Here is a 21,284-nt window from a genome sequence, read left to right on the forward strand (position 1 = left end):
GAAGACCATGTTTAGGCAGCCCAGCCTGAAGTTGAAGGAGGAACGGCGTTTGGGTATGGTGTCCTGGTATGTGCACAAAGGGGAGTTGTGGGGCTCCAAAGGCCGATGGACTACAATTCCCATCATCCTTGACCTCTTGAAATGCTTGCAGGGGCTGATGGGAGTTGAAGTCCAGAGGGCCACAGGCTCCCCATCCCTGATGTGAGGGGTCTTCCCCACACTGTCGCCCAATTGATTTACATGGCTTTTCTGTTTCTTTGCCTTCAATCAGCAAACGACCACCGCTACTGTGAGGTTGGATTCAGCTCTGCCATCTCTGAGGTGAGTTTTGGGAGGGAGAGGGGCATGGCCCCAAGAAGCATGGCTCCCCACACCTGAGACACAATTTCCAGAGTGATTTAACAACCAATCCCTCTTCACAAAGAACTGGAGCTCTGTGAAGGGAATAGGGGTCTCCCAAAAACTCCCAGCACCCTTAACAAATACCAAGTCCCAGAATTATTTGGGGGAAACCATGACTCTTAAAAGTGGTTGTTGTTGTTTAGTCGTTTAGTCATGTCCGACTCTTTGTGACCCCATGGACCAGAGCACGCCAGGCACTCCTGTCTTCCACTTCCTCCCACAGTTTGGTCAAACTCATGCTGGTAGCTTCAAGAACACTGTCCAACCATCTTGTCCTCTCTCATCCCCTTCTCCTTGTGCCCTCCATCTTTCCCAACATCAGGGTCTTTTCCAGGGAGTCTTCTCTTCTCATGAGGTGGCCAAAGTATTGGATCCTCAGCTTCAGGATCTGTCCTTCCAGTGAGCACTCAGGGCTGATTTCCTTCAGAATGGAGAGGTTTAATCTTCTTGCAGTCCATGGGACTCTCAAGAGTCTCCTCCAGCACCATAATTCAAAAGCATCCATTCTTTGGCGATCAGCCTTCTTTATGGTCCAGCTCTCACTTTAAAGTGGTACCATAGTGCTTTAAATGTATGGTGTGAACAGGGCCTTAGTCATCACTGGAATTGCCAACATAGCTTAGTGGGGGGGAACCCAGCTGTAAAGAGGCTGTGCCTATTGTTTTAGGTTAGCGGGTAATTGCTGATGTCTTCTGAGTTGCAAATAGGTGGTTTGTTCAACACACATCCAGGCTGTGCCTTTTTGTGTAAATCAGTCAGCTGCCAAAATGCTGGCCGCAAGCTTCGGTGTCACACAGAAGTTGTCCTTGGGTGTGCAGAGCAAAGCAAAAAACTTTTTTTCTGCATGGCGTATAGAGGCAGATGTTTGCTTCTCTGGTTTTGTAGAAGTGTGTGTGGAGCTGGCGTGCCACCCTCTGGGTCTCATGGGTGGTGGGCAGCTGTTCACAGGGTTTCTTCTAGTCTTGTGTGGCTGTTGTTTTGTGACTCTGACCTCCTCTCTTCTCCCCACAGTCTGGGAGACTTTTACTTGGGGCTCCTGGTGGATATTACTTTGGAGGTAAGTGCTTTCATTCCCTTCCCTTCCCCGCAGCAGACAAAGGACTCTCCAGATGTTGTTGGACTACACCTCCCATCTTCCCTGACCCTTGGCCATGTTGATGGGAGTTCGAATCCAGAAGCATCTGTAGTGCCACAGGCTCCCTGCCACTGCTGTAGGCCGAGAGCTCCAGGAATATGGGGAGGCCAGTTAAGGCCATCAGTAGCTACGAATCCCTAATGGATATGTTCTTTCTCTTTTTAAATAAATTTTCTTAGAGTTTGTGGAAAGGGATAGAAAGATTATCATCTGTTATACTTTTATCAAAACGTTTAAATAAAAAGAAAGCAAAAAGAAAGCAAAGAAAGGGGATAGAGCAATAGAGAAGGGATAAAGGGGAGAAGAGAAGAGAGAGGGAGGAAGGAAGGAAGGAAGGAAGGAAGGAAGGAAGGAAGGAAGGAAGGAAATACAAAACTTCTAATTCTTCATCTGTTTGCTACATATGGATGTTATTCAACACAGTCAATCCAACATAGGTAAAGGTAAAGGGACCCCTGACCAGTTGTGACTGACTCTGGGGTTGCGGCGCTCATCTCGCTTTATTGGCCGAGGGAGCCGGCGTACAGCTTCCGGGTCATGTGGCCAGCATGACTAAGCCGCTTCTGGGAAACCAGAGCAGCGCACAGAAACACCATTTACCTTCCCGCCGGAGCGGTACCTATTTATCTACTTGCACTTTGATGAGCTCATCCCGTCGGGGGGTTTCGAACCGCCGACCTTCTGATCAGCAAGTCCTAGGCTCTGTGGTTTAACCCACAGCGCCACCCCCGTCCCCTCATTTGTTCCCACAAACCAGGTGCTAAAAAGGACAGCGGTCAATTGAACAGGGTCTGCCGCACCCTGCTGAATAGTAGGGAATGCAGACTAGCAAGCAAAGGCTAAATATGGATTTCTCACACTCTCCAATAAGAAGTGCCTGCTGGGTAGGGCAAGTGGCCCATCTAGTCTGGCGTCCTGTGTTTTCAGAGGTCAACCAGGGGTCCCCAAGGGAAACCCTAAGTGGGACCTGGTGCAACAACACTCTCCCCTCCTGCCGTTTCCAGAAACTGGTATTCAGAAGCATGCTGCCTCTGACAGTGGAGGAAGGACAGATCCATACAATTAGGAAAGGACTAAGGAGCTTTGTTAAATATGTGATTATGGCGGCGAGACTTTTATATGCACAAGGATGGAAGGACTCTTCGTTACCAACTATGGAGGAATGGTTGTTAAAATTAGTGGACTTAGCCGAGATGGCGAAACTGACCTGCTTAATCAGAGAGAAGTCATTGCTAGCATTTACTGAAGATAGGAAACCTCTCATAGATGTTTTGCATGAAAAAGAAAATGAACTAATGACATTTGGGTTTGAGGATTGAAGATAATGTTGGTTTATAGAAAGTGGGTGGCGCAGTGGGTTAAACCACAGAGCCTAGGACTTGCCGATCAGAAGGCTGGCGATTCGAATCCCTGTGATAGGGTGAGCTCCTGTTGCTCGGTCCCTGTTCCTGCCAACCTAGCAGTTCGAAAGCATGTCAAAGTGCAAGTAGATTAATAGGTACCGCTCCGGCGGGAAGGTAAACGGCATTTCCGTGCGCTGCTCTGGTTCGCCAGAAGCGGCTTAGTCATGCTGGCCACATGACCCGGAAGCTGCACGCCAGCTCCCTCAGCCAATAAAGCAAGATGAGCGCCGCAACCCCAGATTCAGCCACGACTGGACCTAATGGTCAGGGGTCCCTTTACCTTTACCCTGTGGGAACAAGAGCACAAATTGTCCGTCCTGCTGCCTCTGCTGCCTCACGTAGGTGGTCCCAGCTTTGCCGAGGGACTGATGCCTCTGCCTTGCTCCTCTTCCAGGGCTGATCTATTCATCCAATTTGTCTACGGTCCTAGCAAGTGCTCCTCCCAAACATACCCTTCTGTGGTCACTGAATGAGCTGAAACTCACAGCTTTCACCGCCATATACTTTGATGAATATCGAGGTAAGGGGACATGCATTTTCATCTGCAAACGCTGGAGGAGCTGAGGGAGAGGCAGAGCTTATAAGAGGAGTTAAAAGGAGTTTGGGAATAGACTGAGGAAAGAATGCAAGGAAGCCTTTTACCCCCCAAAGCCACATCCCCTTGGGGAGAAATCTTTTGTGGGCTGCACACCAAAAGTGGGTGAGACCCAGAGGGACCTCCCTCTTCCCCTGCCCCATACATCTCCTGCCCATCTCTTTCTTTGGACTTTATCTCAAAGTTGACAAAGACTGTTCTAAGGCCTCAGCAAGGGGGAGAATGCCTGTACCTTCCCCCTTTTGATGCTACTGTTATTGAAGTTATGAATACTGCACACATGGAAGCCCTTTGGTCCAGAACTAGCCCTTGTGGAAGGAATTGTCTACAGATGAGCCTCTAAGGCAGGGCTTCCAGTGTGCCCTAGAAAAGATGAACTTTCTATCCAAGGGGGGGAAAGAAATCTAAACTTCCGTATTTTTCGCCCTATAGGACGCACTTTTCCCCCTCCAAAAATGAAGGGGAAATCTGGGTGCGTCCTATGGGGCGAACGCAGGCTTTTGCTGAAGCTTGGAGAGCGAGAGGGGTCGGTGCGCACCGACCCCTCTCGCTCTCCAGGCTTCGGGAACACATCCGCAGCCTAGGCAGCCCTGCGGGAGGTCCCGCAGGGATGTCTAGGCTGCGGATAGCAGCCTGCCGCCCAGCGCGAGGGGCGCCCTGAAGCAGAGCACCCCTCGCACTGGGCAGACATCCGCAGCGTGGGGAGCCTTGCAGGAGTTCCCGGCAAGGCTCCCCACGCTGCGGATAGCAGCCTGCTGCCCAGCGCGAGGGGCGCCCTGATGCAGAGCGCCCCTCGCGCGGGGCAGACATGGGCCAGCCCCACAAGCTTGGGGGACAGCAGGGAGGTGCAGCGCCGCCATCCCGCTGTTCCTCAACCTGGTTCGGTTTCCCCGACCTGCTTTTGGGGGGGAAATAAAGGGAAATATTTTTTCCTTTATTTCCCCCCAAAAAAACTAGGTGCGTCCTATGGGACGGAGTGTCCTATGGGACGAAAAATACGGTATGTCAGTCATGCAAACTAAGCAGACTTGCATATATTAACACATACTATATTAATACATATTTTCATACTTGGTCCTACTTCTGCTGCTCATGGGTAGGAGCACAGCGAGTCCTTCTTAGCTTTGGAGATTTTGCCAGATGACTAAATCTTCTCATCCTTCCATCCACACAGGGTATTCAGTGGCTTTTGGGGAGTTTAATGAGGACCCTGAGTCGCCAGGTAAGGGAATGAGTCTTTGCCAGGGGTGGTTTTTCGGGGTGGAGTACGGTGGGGTCTGGAGCTGAGGAAAAGTCATCTCCTGAAATTCTCCATCATTTGAATGAATGGCAAAATTGGGGAGGGAAAGGAAGCTATTATGTCAAATATTCTCAGGGGGAGTAGTTCCCTGGAGGTGGGGGATCACTATTAGCAGTGGCAAGGCTACTTCCTTTCCCCCTCCTAATTCTCTCCAGCCACCCTAGCTTCTGAAAGTGGCAATTGTATGTTGGCATCCTCAACATCATGGGTTGGCAAGCTAAGGTCTGCGGGCCAGATCAGGCCCAATTGCCTTCTAAATCCGGCCCCTGGACTGTCCGGGAATTGCCAACACGTGGATCGCCAGCACATGCGTTCTTCCCCTCTCCCTCCCTCCCTCTTCCTCACACAGCGGCACCTCCTCCCTCCCTCCTCCTGGCCTCTCCCTGCCCTGCCTAGAGGAGGAAGGGGGCAGGGCTTTGTTGGTGCCAGCCCCTCTCCAGAGCCCTTTCACGTGCCACTCATCGTACCTTCGCCGCCACCAGCCCCTGCCGCTCGCAAGACACAGGAGCCGCAGTTGGCTGAGCGCCCCTCTCAAGCGTCTGCCATTTAAAGCAGTCCCTCTCTGGAGCCCTTTTGCACACCACTCGTTGTCCCTCCTTCATCCCCTCCCCCCAAAAAAATATAGTCCGGCCCCCCACAAGGTCTGAGGCACAGTGGACCAGGACCCTGCTGAAAAAGTTTGAGGACCCCTGCTCAACATGCTAGCATTGTTTAGGGTATTGTGGGGAAAACCTGAGAGCTTCCATTTACATAATAGGGGAAATAATTGGAGGGCAGTCAGCAGAACTGCCCCCCCCCTTTAACTCTTTTCAGAAATTTTGGCTCAGCTCTAGGGTCAACAGGGGTACAGTAGGTACCCCTGGCTTTGCAGCTTGGTTAAGCTTAACTTTGCTCAACATAAACGACTGGCTCTTATTGCTAGGCATTTGAATTGCAGCTGCATACTGCAGACAGTATACATTTAAAACACATTTAAAGCACAGTTCCATACCCTCCCTCCTGTTAAGTTGTGGGTGAACATATCAGACGACACAGCGATTCTTCAAACAGCTCTTGTTTATTCACAGGCCAGGACAGAACTGAACTGAAGGGTTCAGTCAGCTTGCTTATATAGAGCTCCAGTACAACGTAACTGTAACAATTTTCTAAAACTACCCAATCACTGAACGTCACTTTCGATCCCTTATTTGCATAACTATCTACAGTATCCCTCTGCTGGCCCAGGGTGAGAACTTCAGTACACAACACTTCCCAAACATAATCCTGGGAACTGTAGTTTGCTAAGGGCACTGGGAATTGTAGGTATGTGAGGGTTAAACCCATAACTATTTGTCTGGGGGAGTGCCTTATGGGGTGTCCTCAAGCCTTAGTCATGGGCTGACTTTGTGACTTTAGTCCTATCAGTGTCTCCCAGCCCCAGCTTTCCCATATGTAAAATGGGAATTATACAGTTAACGTATTTTGCCAGGCTGCTGTATGGAGCAACAGAAGAACGAGCTGCTGCTGTTCCTTGCCTACAGTGTGGGGCAGGGGCCTTTTATCTATAATAATAATAATAATAATAATAATAATAATAATAATAATAATAATAATAATAATAATTTATTATTTATACCCCGCCCATCTGGCTGAGTTTCCCCAGCCACTCTGGGCGGCTCCCAATCAAGTGTTAAAAACAGTACAGCGTTAAATATTAAAAACTTCCCTGAACAGGGCTGCCTTAAGATGTCTTCTGAATGTCAAGTAGTTGTTTATCTCTTTGACATCTGATGGGAGGGTGTTCCACAGGGCGGGCGCCACTACCGAGAAGGCCCTCTGCCTGGTTCCCCGTAGCCTCACTTCTCGCAATGAGGGAACTGCCAGAAGACCCTCAGCACTGGATCTCAGTGTCTGGGCTGAACGATGGGGGTGGAGATGCTCCTTCAGGTATACAGGACCTTTTAACGTTATCAGTAAGATTTTATGATGTTGCTAGGGCCATCCCTTCTTGGCCACAGTGTTCCAGACTAAGATAGCTCTTCCCGAGTCTCCACGCTCAGTCTTCAGGACACTTTAGCACAAACCTCATGACTGGAGTGTTGTGAACTTAGCCTACTGGGTGATTCACAACCTCTGAGATGGCTCTTCTCTTTGCAGAGTATGTTGTGGGCGTTCCTAACAAGAGCCTGACAAAAGGAGCGGTGAGTCCTGTGCAGGAGATCTACATTTTTTCTTCCGCGCATCTGGAAAGAAGTGCACAGGCTGTGCTGAATTCCAGACACAAGAGGTTCCAGGGGCGTCAGGCCTGTATGCTTTGTGTTGTGCCCTCCATCTAATCCGAAACAAAAGAGCCCTGCATGCTCAGAGAGTCTTTACTGTTGTTTCAATATACAGTGGTACCTCTGGTTGCGAACAGGATCCGTTCCGGAGGCCCGTTCGCAACCTGAAAAGAACGCAACCCCCGTCTGCGTGTCTGCGCATGCACGGGTTGCGATTCGCCGCTTCTGCACATGCGTGCGACGTCATTTTGCATGTCTGTGCATGCACGAGCGGCGAAACCCGGAACTAACCCTTTCCGGTACTTCCGGGTCGCCGCGGGACGCAACCTGAAAACGTGCAACCTGAAGCAAACGTAACATGAGGTATGACTGTATGTTCTAGGGCTGAGAGCAGTGGCACCTGGCTTCAGAGGACAGGGTGTGTGCTAATAATGTGCCAAAAATAAGCCCTGTGCCACTCTGTCGTTATTATTTCGCATATTGCTTTGCATTGAAAGCAGGTTCTGGGGGTCATAGGGAAGAGTTATGACACAACCATGTAGGCTTTGCTTGCCACTGCCCCAATGCCACCCTGATTTGGGGCTCCATCTGTGCTATTCTTACCCTGCCCTGTGAAGCACACTGTGATCAATGTAGGGCGGTGGTTCCTTTCTTACCTCCACCTTCTTGAGAAATATGGTGGGATTCACTAACCCTTGAAATCTCCCTGACTCTCTTATCCCTGTCCCCCATCCTAGGTGCAAATTTTCACCTTCAAGCGTTCCTTCCATCTTCTGCGGTCCCTCCCCAGTGAGCAGGTAACAGAGCCTTGAGCAACATGGTTCCCTTCCCTCCTGCCTCTTCGCTGGCATGCTTTTCTCAGCCAGACACAATGCCAAAGGGGTATTATAAAAGCTGACACAGGGCCTTCTCAGTGGCTGCACCCAAACCTGGGAGCTCCCTACTGAGAGAGGCTCAGCTGGCCCTTGATGACCTTCTGCTGGCCAGCAACCCATCCTTTTTATTTATAAAGGCTTCTTGAGGTTATTTCCCCCCACTGTATTTAATCTGTCATTTTTAAATTGAATTGTGTGTTGAAATGGATGCCTCTTGCTTTTATTTGCCTTTTATCTGCACTTATTTGATTCTAATACGCTCTCATTTCAGTATTGCTTATTAAGATATATGGATTGGCTATTTTGTGTTGTTGCCTTTACTATTACTGGCCGCCAGGATTATTATTATTATTATTGTAATATAAAAGTGGGAGATGCACATTGTTTTTCACCCTCTTACCTCTTGCAGGTGGCATCCTATTTTGGGCACACAGTTGCAGTTGCAGATATCAATGGCGATGGGTAAGGCCACAGGAGTTAGCACTGCAGTTGGCAGTTGATTTGGATTTGGAACAGCTCTGTGGATGGTCAAAGCAAGGACTCAGCAACATTAGTAAAGAAAAAGCTTTTTATATTTGTTATAATACTGTGACACCAGATGGCGCTGTGGAGTCCTGTTTTTCACTAATGTGATTTCTTGCTATGAGGTTTTCAACACATTTTCCTGAATTTCCTTTCTCGTGTGTCTAGATGCAGCCAGAGTTTTAATCTATCTTCCCCCTGCTATAAATATGGCTTCAGGTTGAAGACCTCATCCCCTTGCACTCAGATCTGAACCGTAACACTAGGCTTAAATTACAACCCAGTGCACTGGGAGGGATATTAATTATTGTTCCAGATATTAATAGCGCATAGTTTGAAGGTATTGGAATCATAAGAACAGATTCCTTTTGGAAGAAATAATCGTCAAGGCCCATAAAAATATTATTAAAACTTTTGCTTGCATAACTCTTTAAAAACATGACATAAGCACCCAAGATACACCCCAAATACAGTGGTACCTCAGGTTACAGATGCTTCAGGTTACAGACTCCGCTAACCCAGAAATAGTACCTCGGGTTAAGAACTTTGCTTCAGGATAAGAACAGAAATTGCATGGGGTGGCGGCAACGGGAGGCCCCATTAGCTAAAGTGGTACCTCAGGTTAAGAACAGTTTCAGGTTAAGAACGGACCTCCAGAACAAGTTAAGTTCTTAACCCGAGGTACCACTGTATCCATACGATGTCTTGTGCTCTCTGGAACAGGCTCAGCGTCTTAGAAATAAAAGATGCTGGTAACTCCCAAAATCAAAATGGTGTCTCTTTCCCCAGTTCCAGACTGCCTTAGTCTGCCTAAGGCTATGCAACTCTTTTTGGAGAATCATTATCACATACTTTTGTTCTCTGCCTGTTCTGAGAAAGACTAAATAGGCAACACCCTTCAAAATGGAGATTTACAACTCAATACCTTCATCGGATGATCAAAGGTTCACTCCCAGCACAGAGAAACAATCAACAGGTGATCATTAACTAGTTACAGCTCAGAGTCCTTTAGAAACTTACTGTGGGAAATGTTAGCCCAAAGTCAGCCGTAGAATTTAGCCATTTCCCATTTTAAAACTTCATGAATACACATACATTTTTCATTTCCGTGCCAGTTAAACCCATTTATACTTAACTGGGATGTGGTTGCTTTAGAACAGACATCATCTGGCGGCTCATGGGACCAGACCTGGGCCCCTTAGAAGTACCATGTGCTAAAGCAAAGGCGAGAGTGGGGGGCTGGAGTGGCTATCCCAAACCGCCCCTCACTCCAGTTTAAATGGTCATACAGTAAAACTGGTGCTGATCACAATTTTAGAGTAACTCAGAAGCATGCATCCTCCCCAGTGAGCCCTCTGATTAAGAGTGCTGTTTTAATCTAGAAGCTTGCACACCCCCACTTCCCCCAAAAAAGTTAATTGAAGGACAATGCTTTACCTCTGTTTCCTTTCCCCGTGAGATCTAGGTCCCCATTTTTGGAGTCTGCTGCCATCTCTTGCCAGTTGGCTGCTCCTGCAGCCTTGGCAGAAACACGCTTAGGTTTTACCCTGATATAAGTAAAAAAACTGATCCTTTTCCCTTATGGGGTACCCAAGAGCCCATATAAAGTTCTTCTGCAGTTGTGATGTTCTATTATGCTATTGCTATATAGTTTGCAAGCCGATTTGGGATTCATTTGAATGAAAAGCATCATAGAAATTCTTTCAGTTGGTTCCTACTGCCTGGGTCGCTGAGCACTGTGAGTGTATTTGGGTGAACTCCAAAATCATAGAACTGCAGACTTGCGAGGGACCCCCCCCCCCAAAGGTCATCCAGCCCAACCCCCTGTGATGCAGGAATCTCAACTAGTTCATCCATGGCAGATGGTCTCCAACTTCTGCTTAGAAACCTGGCAGGTCTGCAAATCTATTATGAAGCAGCCTGCCTGAGTTGGTTAAAAGAATGGATTACATCGGATAATGCAGACACCCTGGACCTAGAAGCAGCAGCACCTCTCGCTGGAGTCTGACTTGAGCAGAGCTCTAAGGGAACTTTTCTGTTCTCCCCCCTCAACTAGAAAAGATGACATCCTGGTGGGGGCCCCTCTCTTCATGGAACGCCACTCCGACCGCAAACTCTATGAAGTGGGAAGAGTTTACTTATACCTGCAGCAGAAGACCCCCACTGCTTACATCACCCCCTGGCAGAGACTGACGGGCACAGATGTCTACGGTCGCTTTGGCATGGCCATTGCTTCCCTGGGTGACGTAGACCAGGATGGATGCACTGGTAAGGATGGGATGGAAGGCCAACCCCCCTTTTTCTCCCTCTCTTAACCCCCAATTTCCTATTCTCCATTCCCTCACCCCACAATCGAGTGCTCAAGGTTGACAGTCAGAGTTTCACTTACAGTCACAACCCATTCCTCACCATAGCATGGGCAGAGAGTGTTTCGTTTTAACCCGAGGGCCACAATCCCTTCCAGGGGCCACGTGCCAACAGAGGACAATGGCCAGAGGTGAAAGTGGGTGGAGCAATGGATGTGGATTTTGCCTTTGTACAGCAGACTTATATTCTGTTAATGATAAATTTGTGTTGAAGAAGTTTGCCCTCAGCAGGCCCCGGTAGCTGAGGGAGGAGATGGGAGGAGGATAGCAAAATAGGAGAGAGGGAGAGACAGAGAGAGATAATGTGAAGAATGCAAATGAATGTGATTTATAAAAAAAAACTCCTTAAGAGTTGCTGAAATGTATTACTCATAGATACAGTATTACGCATTTTGTGTTTTGATATTGTGATTTTATGTGGCACCGTATTTTTTGCTCTATAAGACGCACTTTTCCCCTCCTAAAAAGTAAGGGGAAATGTGTGTGCGTCTTATGGAGCGAATGCAGGCGGGAGGCTCTGCTCAGCGCTCCCTTTAAAGAGCCGCGTGGAGCGTGTGTACGGCTCTTGGGGGCTTTTCCCAAGGAGGGAGAAGGGCAGCCCATCAGTCCCTTCTCCCTCCTCGGGGGAAAAGCCCCCAAGAGGCTTTAAAGGGAGCGTGGCTCTTGGGGGAGCCTTCATCCCGTTGCCCTGAAGAGGCTTCGTGTGGCTATCCCAGAAGCCAGATCCCTCTTGCTGTTCTGACTTCTGGAATTCAGAATATTTTTTTTCTTGTTTTCCTCCTCCAAAAACTAGGTGCGTCTTGTGGTCTGGTGCGTCTTATAGAGCGAAACATATGGTAATTGCCCAGAGACCAGTTGGGTATAGGGTGGTGTACAAATTTAACAAATAATAATAATAAAATACTAAGGGCGTAGATCCCCTTCATGGATCACTGCCTTGCCGTGGCGAAGGGGCTTGAAGAACTCAGAGAAGCTATGAACTACGCCGAGCAGGGCACCCAAGATGAACAGGTCATAGTGGAGAGTTTTGACCAAACGTGATCCACCTGGAGTAGGAATCGGCAAGCCACTCCAGTATCCCTGCCAAGAAAACTCCATGGACAAAGACAACAGGCATATAAAAGTTATGACACTGGAAGATGAGCCCCTCAGGTCGGAAGGTGTCCAACATGCTACTGGGGAAGAGCGGAGGACAAGTACAAGTAGATCCAGAGCTGATGAAGCGGCTGGGCCAAAGCCGAAAGGACGCTCAGTTGTGGATATGCATGGAAGCGAAAGGAAAGTCCAATGCTGTAAAGAAAAATATTGCATAGGAACCTGGAATGTAAGAACCATGAACCTGGGTAAGTTGGATGTGGTCAAAAATGAGATGGCAAGAATAAATATTGACATCCTGGGCATCAGTGAGCTAAAATGGACGGGAATGGGTGAATTCAGTTCGGATGACTACCATATCTACTACTGTGGGCAAGAAACCCGTAAGAGAAATGGAGTGGCCCTCATAGTCAACAAAAGAGTGGCGAAAGCTGTACTGGGATGCAGTCTCAAAAATGATAGAATGATCTCGATACGAATCCAAGGCAGACCTTTTAACATCACAGTAATCCAAGTTTATGCACCAACTACTGGTGCTGAAGAAACTGAAATTGACCAGTTCTATGAAGACTTACAAAACCTTATCGAAGTGACACCGAAGAAGGATGTTCTGCTCATTATAGGGGATTGGAATGCTAAAGTAGGGAATCAAGAGATAAAAGGAACAACTGGCAAGTTTGGCCTTGGAGATCAAAACGAAGCAGGGCAAAGGCTAATAGAGTTCTGTCAAGAGAACAAGCTGGTCATCACAAACACGCTTTTCCAACAACACAAGAGACGACTCTACACATGGACATCCCCAGATGGGCAACATCGAAATCAGATTGATTATATTCTCTGCAGCCAAAGATGGAGAAGCTCTATACAGTCAGCAAAAACAAGACCTGGAGCTGACTGTGGCTCAGATCATCAGCTCCTTATAGCAAAATTCAAGCTTAAACTGAAGAAAGTAGGAAAAACCACTGGACAGGTAAGATACAATCTAAACCAAATCCCTTATGAATACACAGTGGAAGTGAGGAACAGGTTTAAGGATTTAGATTTGCTGGACAGAGTGCCTGAAGAACTATGGATGGAGGCTCGCAACATTATACAGGAGGCAGCAACTAAAACCATCCCAATGAAAAAGAAATGCAAGAAAGCAAAGTGGCTGTCCAACGAGGCCTTACAAATAGCGGAGGAGAGAAGGCAAGCAAAATGCGAGGGAGATAGTGAAAGATACAGGAAATTGAATGCAGATTTCCAAAGAACAGCAAGGAGAGACAAGAAGGCCTTCTTAAATGAGCAATGCAAAGAAATAGAGGAAAGCAACAGAATGGGAAGAACCAGAGATCTGTTCAAGAAAATCGGAAATATGAAAGGAACATTTCGTACAAAGATTACCATAATAAAGGACAAAAGTGGTAAAGATCTAACTGAAGCAGAAGACATCAAGAAGAGGTGGCAAGAATACACAGAGGAATTATACCAGAAAGATATGGATGTCTCATACACCCCAGGTAGTGTGGTTGCTGACCTTGAGCCAGACATCCTGGAGAGTGAAGTCAAATGGGCCTTAGAAAGCACTGCAAATAACAAGGCCAGTGGAAGTGATGGTATTCCAGCTGAACTGTTTAAAATTTTAAAAGATGATGCTGTTAAGGTGCTACACTCAATATGCCAGCAAGTTTGGAAAACTCAGCAGTGGCCAGAGGATTGGAGAAGATCAGTCTACATTCCAATCCCAAAGAAAGGCAGTGCCAAAGAATGCTCCAACTACCGCACAATTTCACTCATTTCACATGCTAGCAAGGTTATGCTTAAAATTCTACAAGGAAGGCTCAAGCAGTATGTGGACCGAGAACTCCCAGAAGTGCAAGCTGGATTTAGAAGAGGCAGAGGAACCAAAGACCAAATTGCAAACATGCGCTGGATTATGGAGAAAGCTAGAGAGTTCCAGAAAGACATCTACTTCTGCTTCATTGACTATGCAAAAGCCTTTGACTGTGTTGACCACAGCAAACTATGGCAAGTTCTTAAAGAAATGGGAGTGCCTGATCACCTCATCTGTCTCCTGCGAAATCTCTATGTGGGACAAGAAGCTACAGTTAGAACTGGATATGGAACAACTGATTGGTTCCAAATTGGGAAAGGAGTACGGCAAGGCTGTATATTGTCTCCCTGCTTATTTAACTTATATGCGGAATTCATCATGCGAAAGGCTGGGCTGGATGAATCCCAAGCCGGAATTAAGATTGCCGGAAGAAATATCAACAACCTCAGATATGCAGATGACACAACCTTGATGGCAGAAAGTGAAGAGGAATTAAAGAACCTTTTAATGAGGGTGAAAGAGGAGAGCGCAAAATATGGTCTGAAGCTCAACATCAAAAAAACGAAGATCATGGCCACTGGGCCCATCACCTCCTGGCAAATAGATGGGGAAGAAATGGAGGCAGTGAGAGATTTTACTTTCTTGGGCTCCATGATCAGTGCAGATGGTGACAGCAGTCACGAAATTAAAAGACGCCTGCTCCTTGGGAGAAAGGCGATGGCAAGCCTAGACAACATCTTAAAAAGCAGAGACATCACCTTGCCAACAAAGGTCCGTATAGTAAAAGCCATGGTTTTCCCAGTAGTGATGTATGGAAGTGAGAGCTGGACCATAAAGAAGGCTGATCGCCGAAGAATTGATGCTTTTGAATTATGGTGCTGGAGGAGACTCTTGAGAGTCCCATGGACTGCAAGAAGATCAAACCTCTCCATTCTGAAGGAAATCAGCCCTGAGTGCTCACTGGAAGGACAGATCGTGAAGCTGAGGCTCCAATACTTTGGCCACCTCATGAGAAGAGAGGACTCCCTGGAAAAGACCCTGATGTTGGGAAAGATGGAGGGCACAAGGAGAAGGGGACGACAGAGAATGAGATGGTTGGATGGTGTTCTTGAAGCTACTAGCATGAGTTTGATCAAACTGCGGGAGGCAGTGGAGGACAGAAGTGCCTGGCGTGCTCTGGTCCATGGGGTCACGAAGAGTCGGACACGACTAAACGACTAAACAACAACAACAACAACAAGGGCGTAGATACCAAACCTTGTTCCTACTCACACTTACACATTCCTCATGGAGGCAAGCAAGAAACGTTTTCAGAAGCATTCCAGCCAAGGAAAAATGCTCAAGGGGGGTTAGACAAAGAGACCCAGTGAGCTGTGTTAGAATTCACATCCTCCCCAGAGCCAAATGTGGGAGTACCCAGAAAACCCTCAATTTAAGCCTCAGGTCCCCCTTCTGGTATTTGAATCCTGCCTTTTCTGGGAGTGTGGGAGACCTTTGCCTTCCCCGCCACACAGACGCCTTTTCTACCTGACCTGTTTCTGCGTCATGGGCTTTTCCTCTGCTTACCTCCGTTTCCCCGCCATCCTTTCTGACCAAATGGGTGACTTCACCTTATCGATTTGGTTCTGTCACATTTACATTCCAACCCATTCTTTCCTTCCACAGACATAGCCATCGGAGCCCCTTTCGCCGGCCAAGATGGAGGTGGCCGTGTTTACATCTACCGAGGGCACCACGAGGGCTTGAGTTCATCGCCAACCCAGATTCTTGAGAGTCCCTTCTCTGGGCCGGCTGGGTTTGGCTTTGCCATACGCGGGGCTGTGGACATTGATGCAAATGGCTACCCTGGTAACGTACAACGGAAGCAGAAGCAGGAGGAATGAGGGTGGGGCACGGCACTTATGTTTGTGGGGGCTGGGAACGGGACCCCTGTGCAAATGGGTTGCCGCCTGTATTAAATAAGGGTTTTCCATGCTTGAATTTTGCCTTGCTCTTTCCCTGCGAAAACCCTCTCTTTAGTATTTAGATCGGAGCAAACGTCAATCTGGGTTTCCCGCAGATTTCCATTTGCTCCAATTGAGCTTCAAAGAGCAGCTTTTCACAATAAAAGGTTTAGAGCAAGAAAAAAAGGGGGGGCTTGGGCACTGAGCTTTAAAACCAAGGACCGTACCTGGAAAGTGTGGATAAGCCCTAACTTGTGAAAGAATTTTGACTCTTCAAAAGGCTATGCCAGATGTCCTGTACCTAGAAGAAAAAAATGAGGCATATAATTATCGTATTTTTCGCCCTATAGGGAGCACCGGCCCATAGGGCGCACCTAGTTTTTTTTGGGGGGGGGAATAAAGAAAAATTATTTTCCCCCCCAGGCGCGGGGCTGGGGTGGGGGAAGCCCGAGCTTCCCCCGACCCCAGCCCCCAGAACAGGCTGCTATCCGCAAGCCTTCGGAGCCCGGCAGGAACTCCCGTGGGGCTCTCCAGGCTTGCGGATATCTGCCTGAAGCCTGGGGCGCGCTGCTCAGGGTGCAGGCTGCTATCCGCAAGCCTAGGGACCCCGGCGGGATCTCCCGCGAGCTCCCAAGGCTTGCGGATAGCTTCCTGAAGCCTGGAGAGCGAGAGGGGTCGGTGCGCACCTATAGGGCGAAAAATACGGTAATTATATGCCCCATTTTTTTCTTCTAGGTACAGGACATCTGGCATAGCCTTTTGAAGAGTACAGGACATCTGGCATAGCCTTTTGGTCGGTGCGCACCGACCCCTCTCGCTCTCCAGGCTTCAGCGAAATCCTGCATTCGCCCCATAGGACGCACGCACATTTCCCCTTCATTTTTGGAGGGGGGAAAGTGCGTCCTATAGGGCGAAAAATACGGTATTTACGTTTATTAATTGCCTTGCCGTTCATGGAATCCGCTGTCATGATACAAAGCTTCTCTTTTATATTTGCTTCTTTCATTGGGTGATCCTATCTGGATAGCATAACATATATTAGCTGAAAATAGTTTTATTTTTTGAATAAAAAAAGTCTGGATTTTGCAAGGGTTGTTTTAATTAGCAGGTGGTGCAAAATTTGCTTGGGTTTTGTAGAACTTAATTCCTAATCGCATCAGTGGAGTGAGCAGAACTGGGAACCCGAGGCAGCTTGGTGAGATGCTGCAACACTGAATCGTAGAATCATGGAATTGTAGAGTTGATAGGGACCCTGAGGATCATTTAGTCCAACCCCTGCAGTGCTGGAATATGCATCTGACCCTTAGAAGGATCAAACCTGCAGCCTTGGCATTATCAGCACCATGCTCTAACCAACTGAGCTATTGGTGGACTGCTAACTTTTTTTGGTTGTCTTGTTCCCCTTCACAGATGTGCTGGTGGGAGCTTTCAGAGCCAGCAAAGTGACTGTGTACAGGTGGGTCGATGGAGCCCCAAGACCAGTGGAACGAGATTTCCCTGGAGACCTTGTTGCCTATAAATGCTCCCCCACCCCTCCCAGTTTAGGCCCCTGCTTTTTGAAGCAACACCCCTGTGCTTCCATTTCAAGCTCTTCAGCCAACCAGCACTGAAAGGGTTAGGAGGGAACCACGATCGTTCTCCTAGTTTGGTAGAGGTGGGGGAAGATGGTTGTCAGAAGAAAGATCTTTATGCCTGCATCACCCTGAGGATTCACTCCATGCCCTCCTTCGTGTGCCCTCCATGAGAGGTTCAGAGGGTGGCAACACGAGAACGGGGCCTTCTATGCAGTGGCTCCCCATCTGTGGAATGCTCTCCCCAGGGAAGTTTTCCTGGCGCCTTCATTATACAGTCGTACATTGGATCTTAAAATGTCTTGGCTCCCAAACAAATCAGCTCCTGAACGACTGAAACCCAGACGTGAGTGTTTCGGTTTTCAATTTTCTGAAGCTGAACATCCGGCGCAGCTTCTGTGGCTTCTGATTGGCTGCAGGACGCTCCTGCAGCCAATCATAAGCTACGCCTTGGTTTCCGGGAGTTGAACAGACCTCTGGAACTCATTCTGTTCGAAGACCAAGCTAAAACTGTACACCTTCAGGCACCAGGCAAAAAAGTTCCTTTTTAACCAGGCCTTTGGTTAATCCGATTTACATCCTATGCCCTTTTAAAATGTGTTTTTTTGTGTGTAGGGGGATATTGGGTTGCTGTTTTTATTTTTATTAGGTATTTTGTGCTTTTATATCTTGGTTTTATTCCGTGAACAGCCCTGAGACCCCCAGGTATAGGGCAGTATATAAATTCTAATTCTAATTCTAATAATAATAATAATGATGATGATGATGATGATGATGCCTTGACATCTGCAGAAGTGGCCATAATTTAACTACCCTGTGGGCAGAAAGAAGGGGAGTCGGTGACAGTCACTAGCTCATTTTCAGTTGCATATATCAGATGCTGTTGAACTGCAACTCTTATGCTGACAGAGGCTGTTGGGAAATGGAGCCCAACATCTGGAGGGCTAGAGCAGTGACATTTCTTGTAGAGGAACATTTAGGGTCAGGGGCGCCAGCGATTGGAGGGCAGGGGCTCCACATCATGACGTTGCGTGTGTGAGCATCACGCCTCCCTTCCATAAGTTGGGCAGAAGCTTCCCAGGCTTTGGGAAGGAGGTGACAGGGGAACATTTAGGGGACTAGCCTAGTCCCCCTAGTCTAATAATAATAATAATAATAATAATAATAATAATAATAATTTATACATCGCCCATCTGGCTGGGTTTCCCCAGACACTCTGGGTGGCTCCCAACAGAATATTAATAATAACAATAAATTGATAAAATATCAAACATTAAAAACTTCCCTAAACAGGGCTGCCTTCAAATGTCTTCTAAAGGTCAGATAGTTGTTTATTTCCTTGACATCTGGTGGGAGGGTGTTCCACAGGGCAGGCACCACCACTGAGAAGGCCCTCTGCCTGGTTCCCTGTAGCTTCACTTCTCGCAGCGAGGGAACTGCCAGAAGGCCCTTGGCGCTGGACCTCAGTGTCCAGGCTGAATGATTGAGGTGGAGACGCTCCTTCAGGTATACTGGGCTGAGGCTTTAAAGGTCAGCACCAACACTAACTGCACACCACAGAGCTACAGGTTCCTCAACCCTGTTGTTGCGTACTGAATCCACCTCCTCAGCTGACCAAAGGTTTCCTTCTCCCTTAAATGAGCCACCTCATTCTCGCTTGCTGCCCTATATACATGGCACCATCTCTCAGGAACACCTCTTTGACCAAGCTGAGCATCTAGCAGGCCGCAAGGTGACCGGCTCTTGTGTACAAGGATGCAAGTCAAGTTAGGGTAAGGCAGCCTGGGCTTTGACGTTTTAAGGTGTCCTAAGCTCCTTGGAAGTTGTAGATTTTGCAGCACTGAGGTCTCGTGCATTCGTCACCAACACTTTGCCAGTGCTGTTTGACTAAGGAATCAGCAAATGCTCCTGTCACTCTTGGAACTTCCTGCCTGCTTACCCTTGTTCACTAGGTTTTTGTTTTTGGTCCCTCTCAGAGCTCAGCCGGTCATGTTTCTCAAAGCCCAGATGGTCCTGCCAGGTGCGCTGAACCCAGAGGAGAAATCGTGTACGGTAGCAGGAGTACAAGTCAACTGGTGAGCCGGGTGGGAAGGGCATTGAATCTAGATCCCTTTGTAGCCTAAGAGATTCAGGTTCTGTGCTCAAAATCAACGAGACATGTCAAAAACAATCAAGGTATGCCGTTGGTTTTCCTGTTTGCAGGATGTAGTTTGTTTTTGGAAATTGGTTTCGGGGATCTTCTTGGAACCTTAACAAAATGATAATTGAAATTACCCCTCATTTAAAAATCATCTTCTTTGGCGATCACTCGTAGCCGAGTAAGATTGTCTTCCTTAACATGGTTTTAACAATGAGTCCGTAAGTGACTGTGGAGGCCAATTCTGGATCCACACGTCCTTCCACAGTGGGGACATTGGTTTCCGGGCGGGAGTTGATCAGGGTGTGGATTTGCCAAGCGTGCCTTCCTCTTAGCACGTTTCTCCCTTGCGTCCTGAGTTTGAGCGTCTTCAAAGCCCACGACACCTTTGGTAAAGGCTGTTCTCCAACTGGGTAACTAGTAATAACCATCTTCTCTAAAAAGAAAAAGTTCAGAACATAACTGGGCATGGGTGGGGAGAGGAAATATAGTGTAAGAGGAACCTGTTTAAACCAGCAGAGGGGGGAATCACAAATTACTTGTTTCTGGGCCCATCAAAAAAAGTGTAAAGTGTGGCCAGCACACGTTTGCAAACAAACAAGGGTCATTCAGGGAGGCAGAGTTGGACGCCGGCTCCCAGTCAATTGTACACTCATCAGCCACATCATGTGTGAAACAGTCCTCATTGCCTTCCTTCTCTTCAATGCAGCTTCACAATCCAGATATGTGCCGAAGTGTCAGCAAAGAGGATTCCTCAGAATGTCGGTGAGTGTTGCCTTGACTGTTGGAAGAGGTGGAGGTCTTGTAGTCAAGCTGCCGCAGTACTGGGGAGAATGAGATTGGCAGAATGGACGAAACTTACAGAAAATAGCCATCTTTCTGTTTCGGAGGCTAGCTTGCCTCTGTTTATGAATGATAGGTTTTACAGAGGTGGAGGCAGTGGTCAGGCAGGATTTCCAGGTTTTTTCGTTCCACTTCAAGACATTTCCGGAGAAAATAAAAATCTGCTGCATTCACACAATCGGCAGTAAAGGTGTCTACTATCGCACTAAGAGGGAAGTCACTCATGCTGGTCTGTAAAAATTATTGTTGGGACATAGTCCAGGAATTTGGCTGATGAAGGAGTACAGTTCCTCGATCGCTGCAGCTGCGTGCTTCTGTGGCTACGGTAAGTATGCAGCCACCAGTAGCAGTGAGCTAGGAAGTGGAGGGAACCCTACAGTGTTTTGCTCCAGACCTCTTGATTGTTAGAATTCCTGATCCATGATTGCAGTCATGGGATTTTTGTCCATCACATGGCGGTATATGTTTTAACTCCACGGAGTGGGAAGTGACAGAGACAGGATGTTTGTGTTACTGTGTTCCGTGAAGTGGGGCTATTGTCCTTTGTTCTTTTTCTCTTTGCTGTCAGATGCTAGAGAAAGAGGGAGCCATGTTGCAGAGCTCCGTGTGTGTTTATATGTAAATAAAGTAGATTAGCCAAAATGCTGAGTTGCTGAGGCCTGTTACACATGATGCACAAGCTCTGCGGATCCCTAAGTGTGCCGGTGTCGGTTGGCATTGTTTGCCGTGATGGTCAGGCTGAAGAAAGCTTATCAAGCTCCCGAACGATCGACCAGGAGGGAGGGAACATGTCAGTTGGGGATGTGTCTCTGTCAGGGTCCTACTCGAGTGTAGGCTGAACTCCTGACATTGATATCCAGCGAGTAGGAAAGGTGTTATTTTGCTATCCCAGCTAAGGGTGCAAAATTAGCACCGGTTGTGTTTGTTTATTTTATTTTCCATTTATGGATTTATAAACTGCTTAATTTTTTTTTTTAAGGATCTGAAAGGTGTACATGAGACACCTTTATCAACAATACATGGACG

The 21,284-nt window shown here is 47.7% G+C and overlaps 1 protein-coding gene across 1 annotated transcript in view; it reads left to right on the forward strand.

Moving 5' to 3' along the window:
* ITGA2B (integrin subunit alpha 2b) overlaps positions 1–21,284 on the forward strand; it is a 43,936-nt gene that overhangs the window by 6,962 nt on the left and 15,690 nt on the right. The window contains 12 exon segments of the mRNA XM_082195203.1: positions 272–321; positions 1,414–1,459; positions 3,335–3,460; positions 4,710–4,757; positions 6,972–7,015; positions 7,831–7,890; positions 8,378–8,430; positions 10,547–10,758; positions 15,430–15,612; positions 17,118–17,163; positions 19,255–19,353; positions 20,125–20,180. Coding sequence (XP_082051329.1) covers positions 272–321; positions 1,414–1,459; positions 3,335–3,460; positions 4,710–4,757; positions 6,972–7,015; positions 7,831–7,890; positions 8,378–8,430; positions 10,547–10,758; positions 15,430–15,612; positions 17,118–17,163; positions 19,255–19,353; positions 20,125–20,180 — 1,023 coding nt within the window.

This window comes from Podarcis vaucheri (assembly GCF_965113315.1).
Source record: "Podarcis vaucheri genome assembly, chromosome: 13".
NCBI lineage: Eukaryota > Metazoa > Chordata > Lepidosauria > Squamata > Lacertidae > Podarcis > Podarcis vaucheri.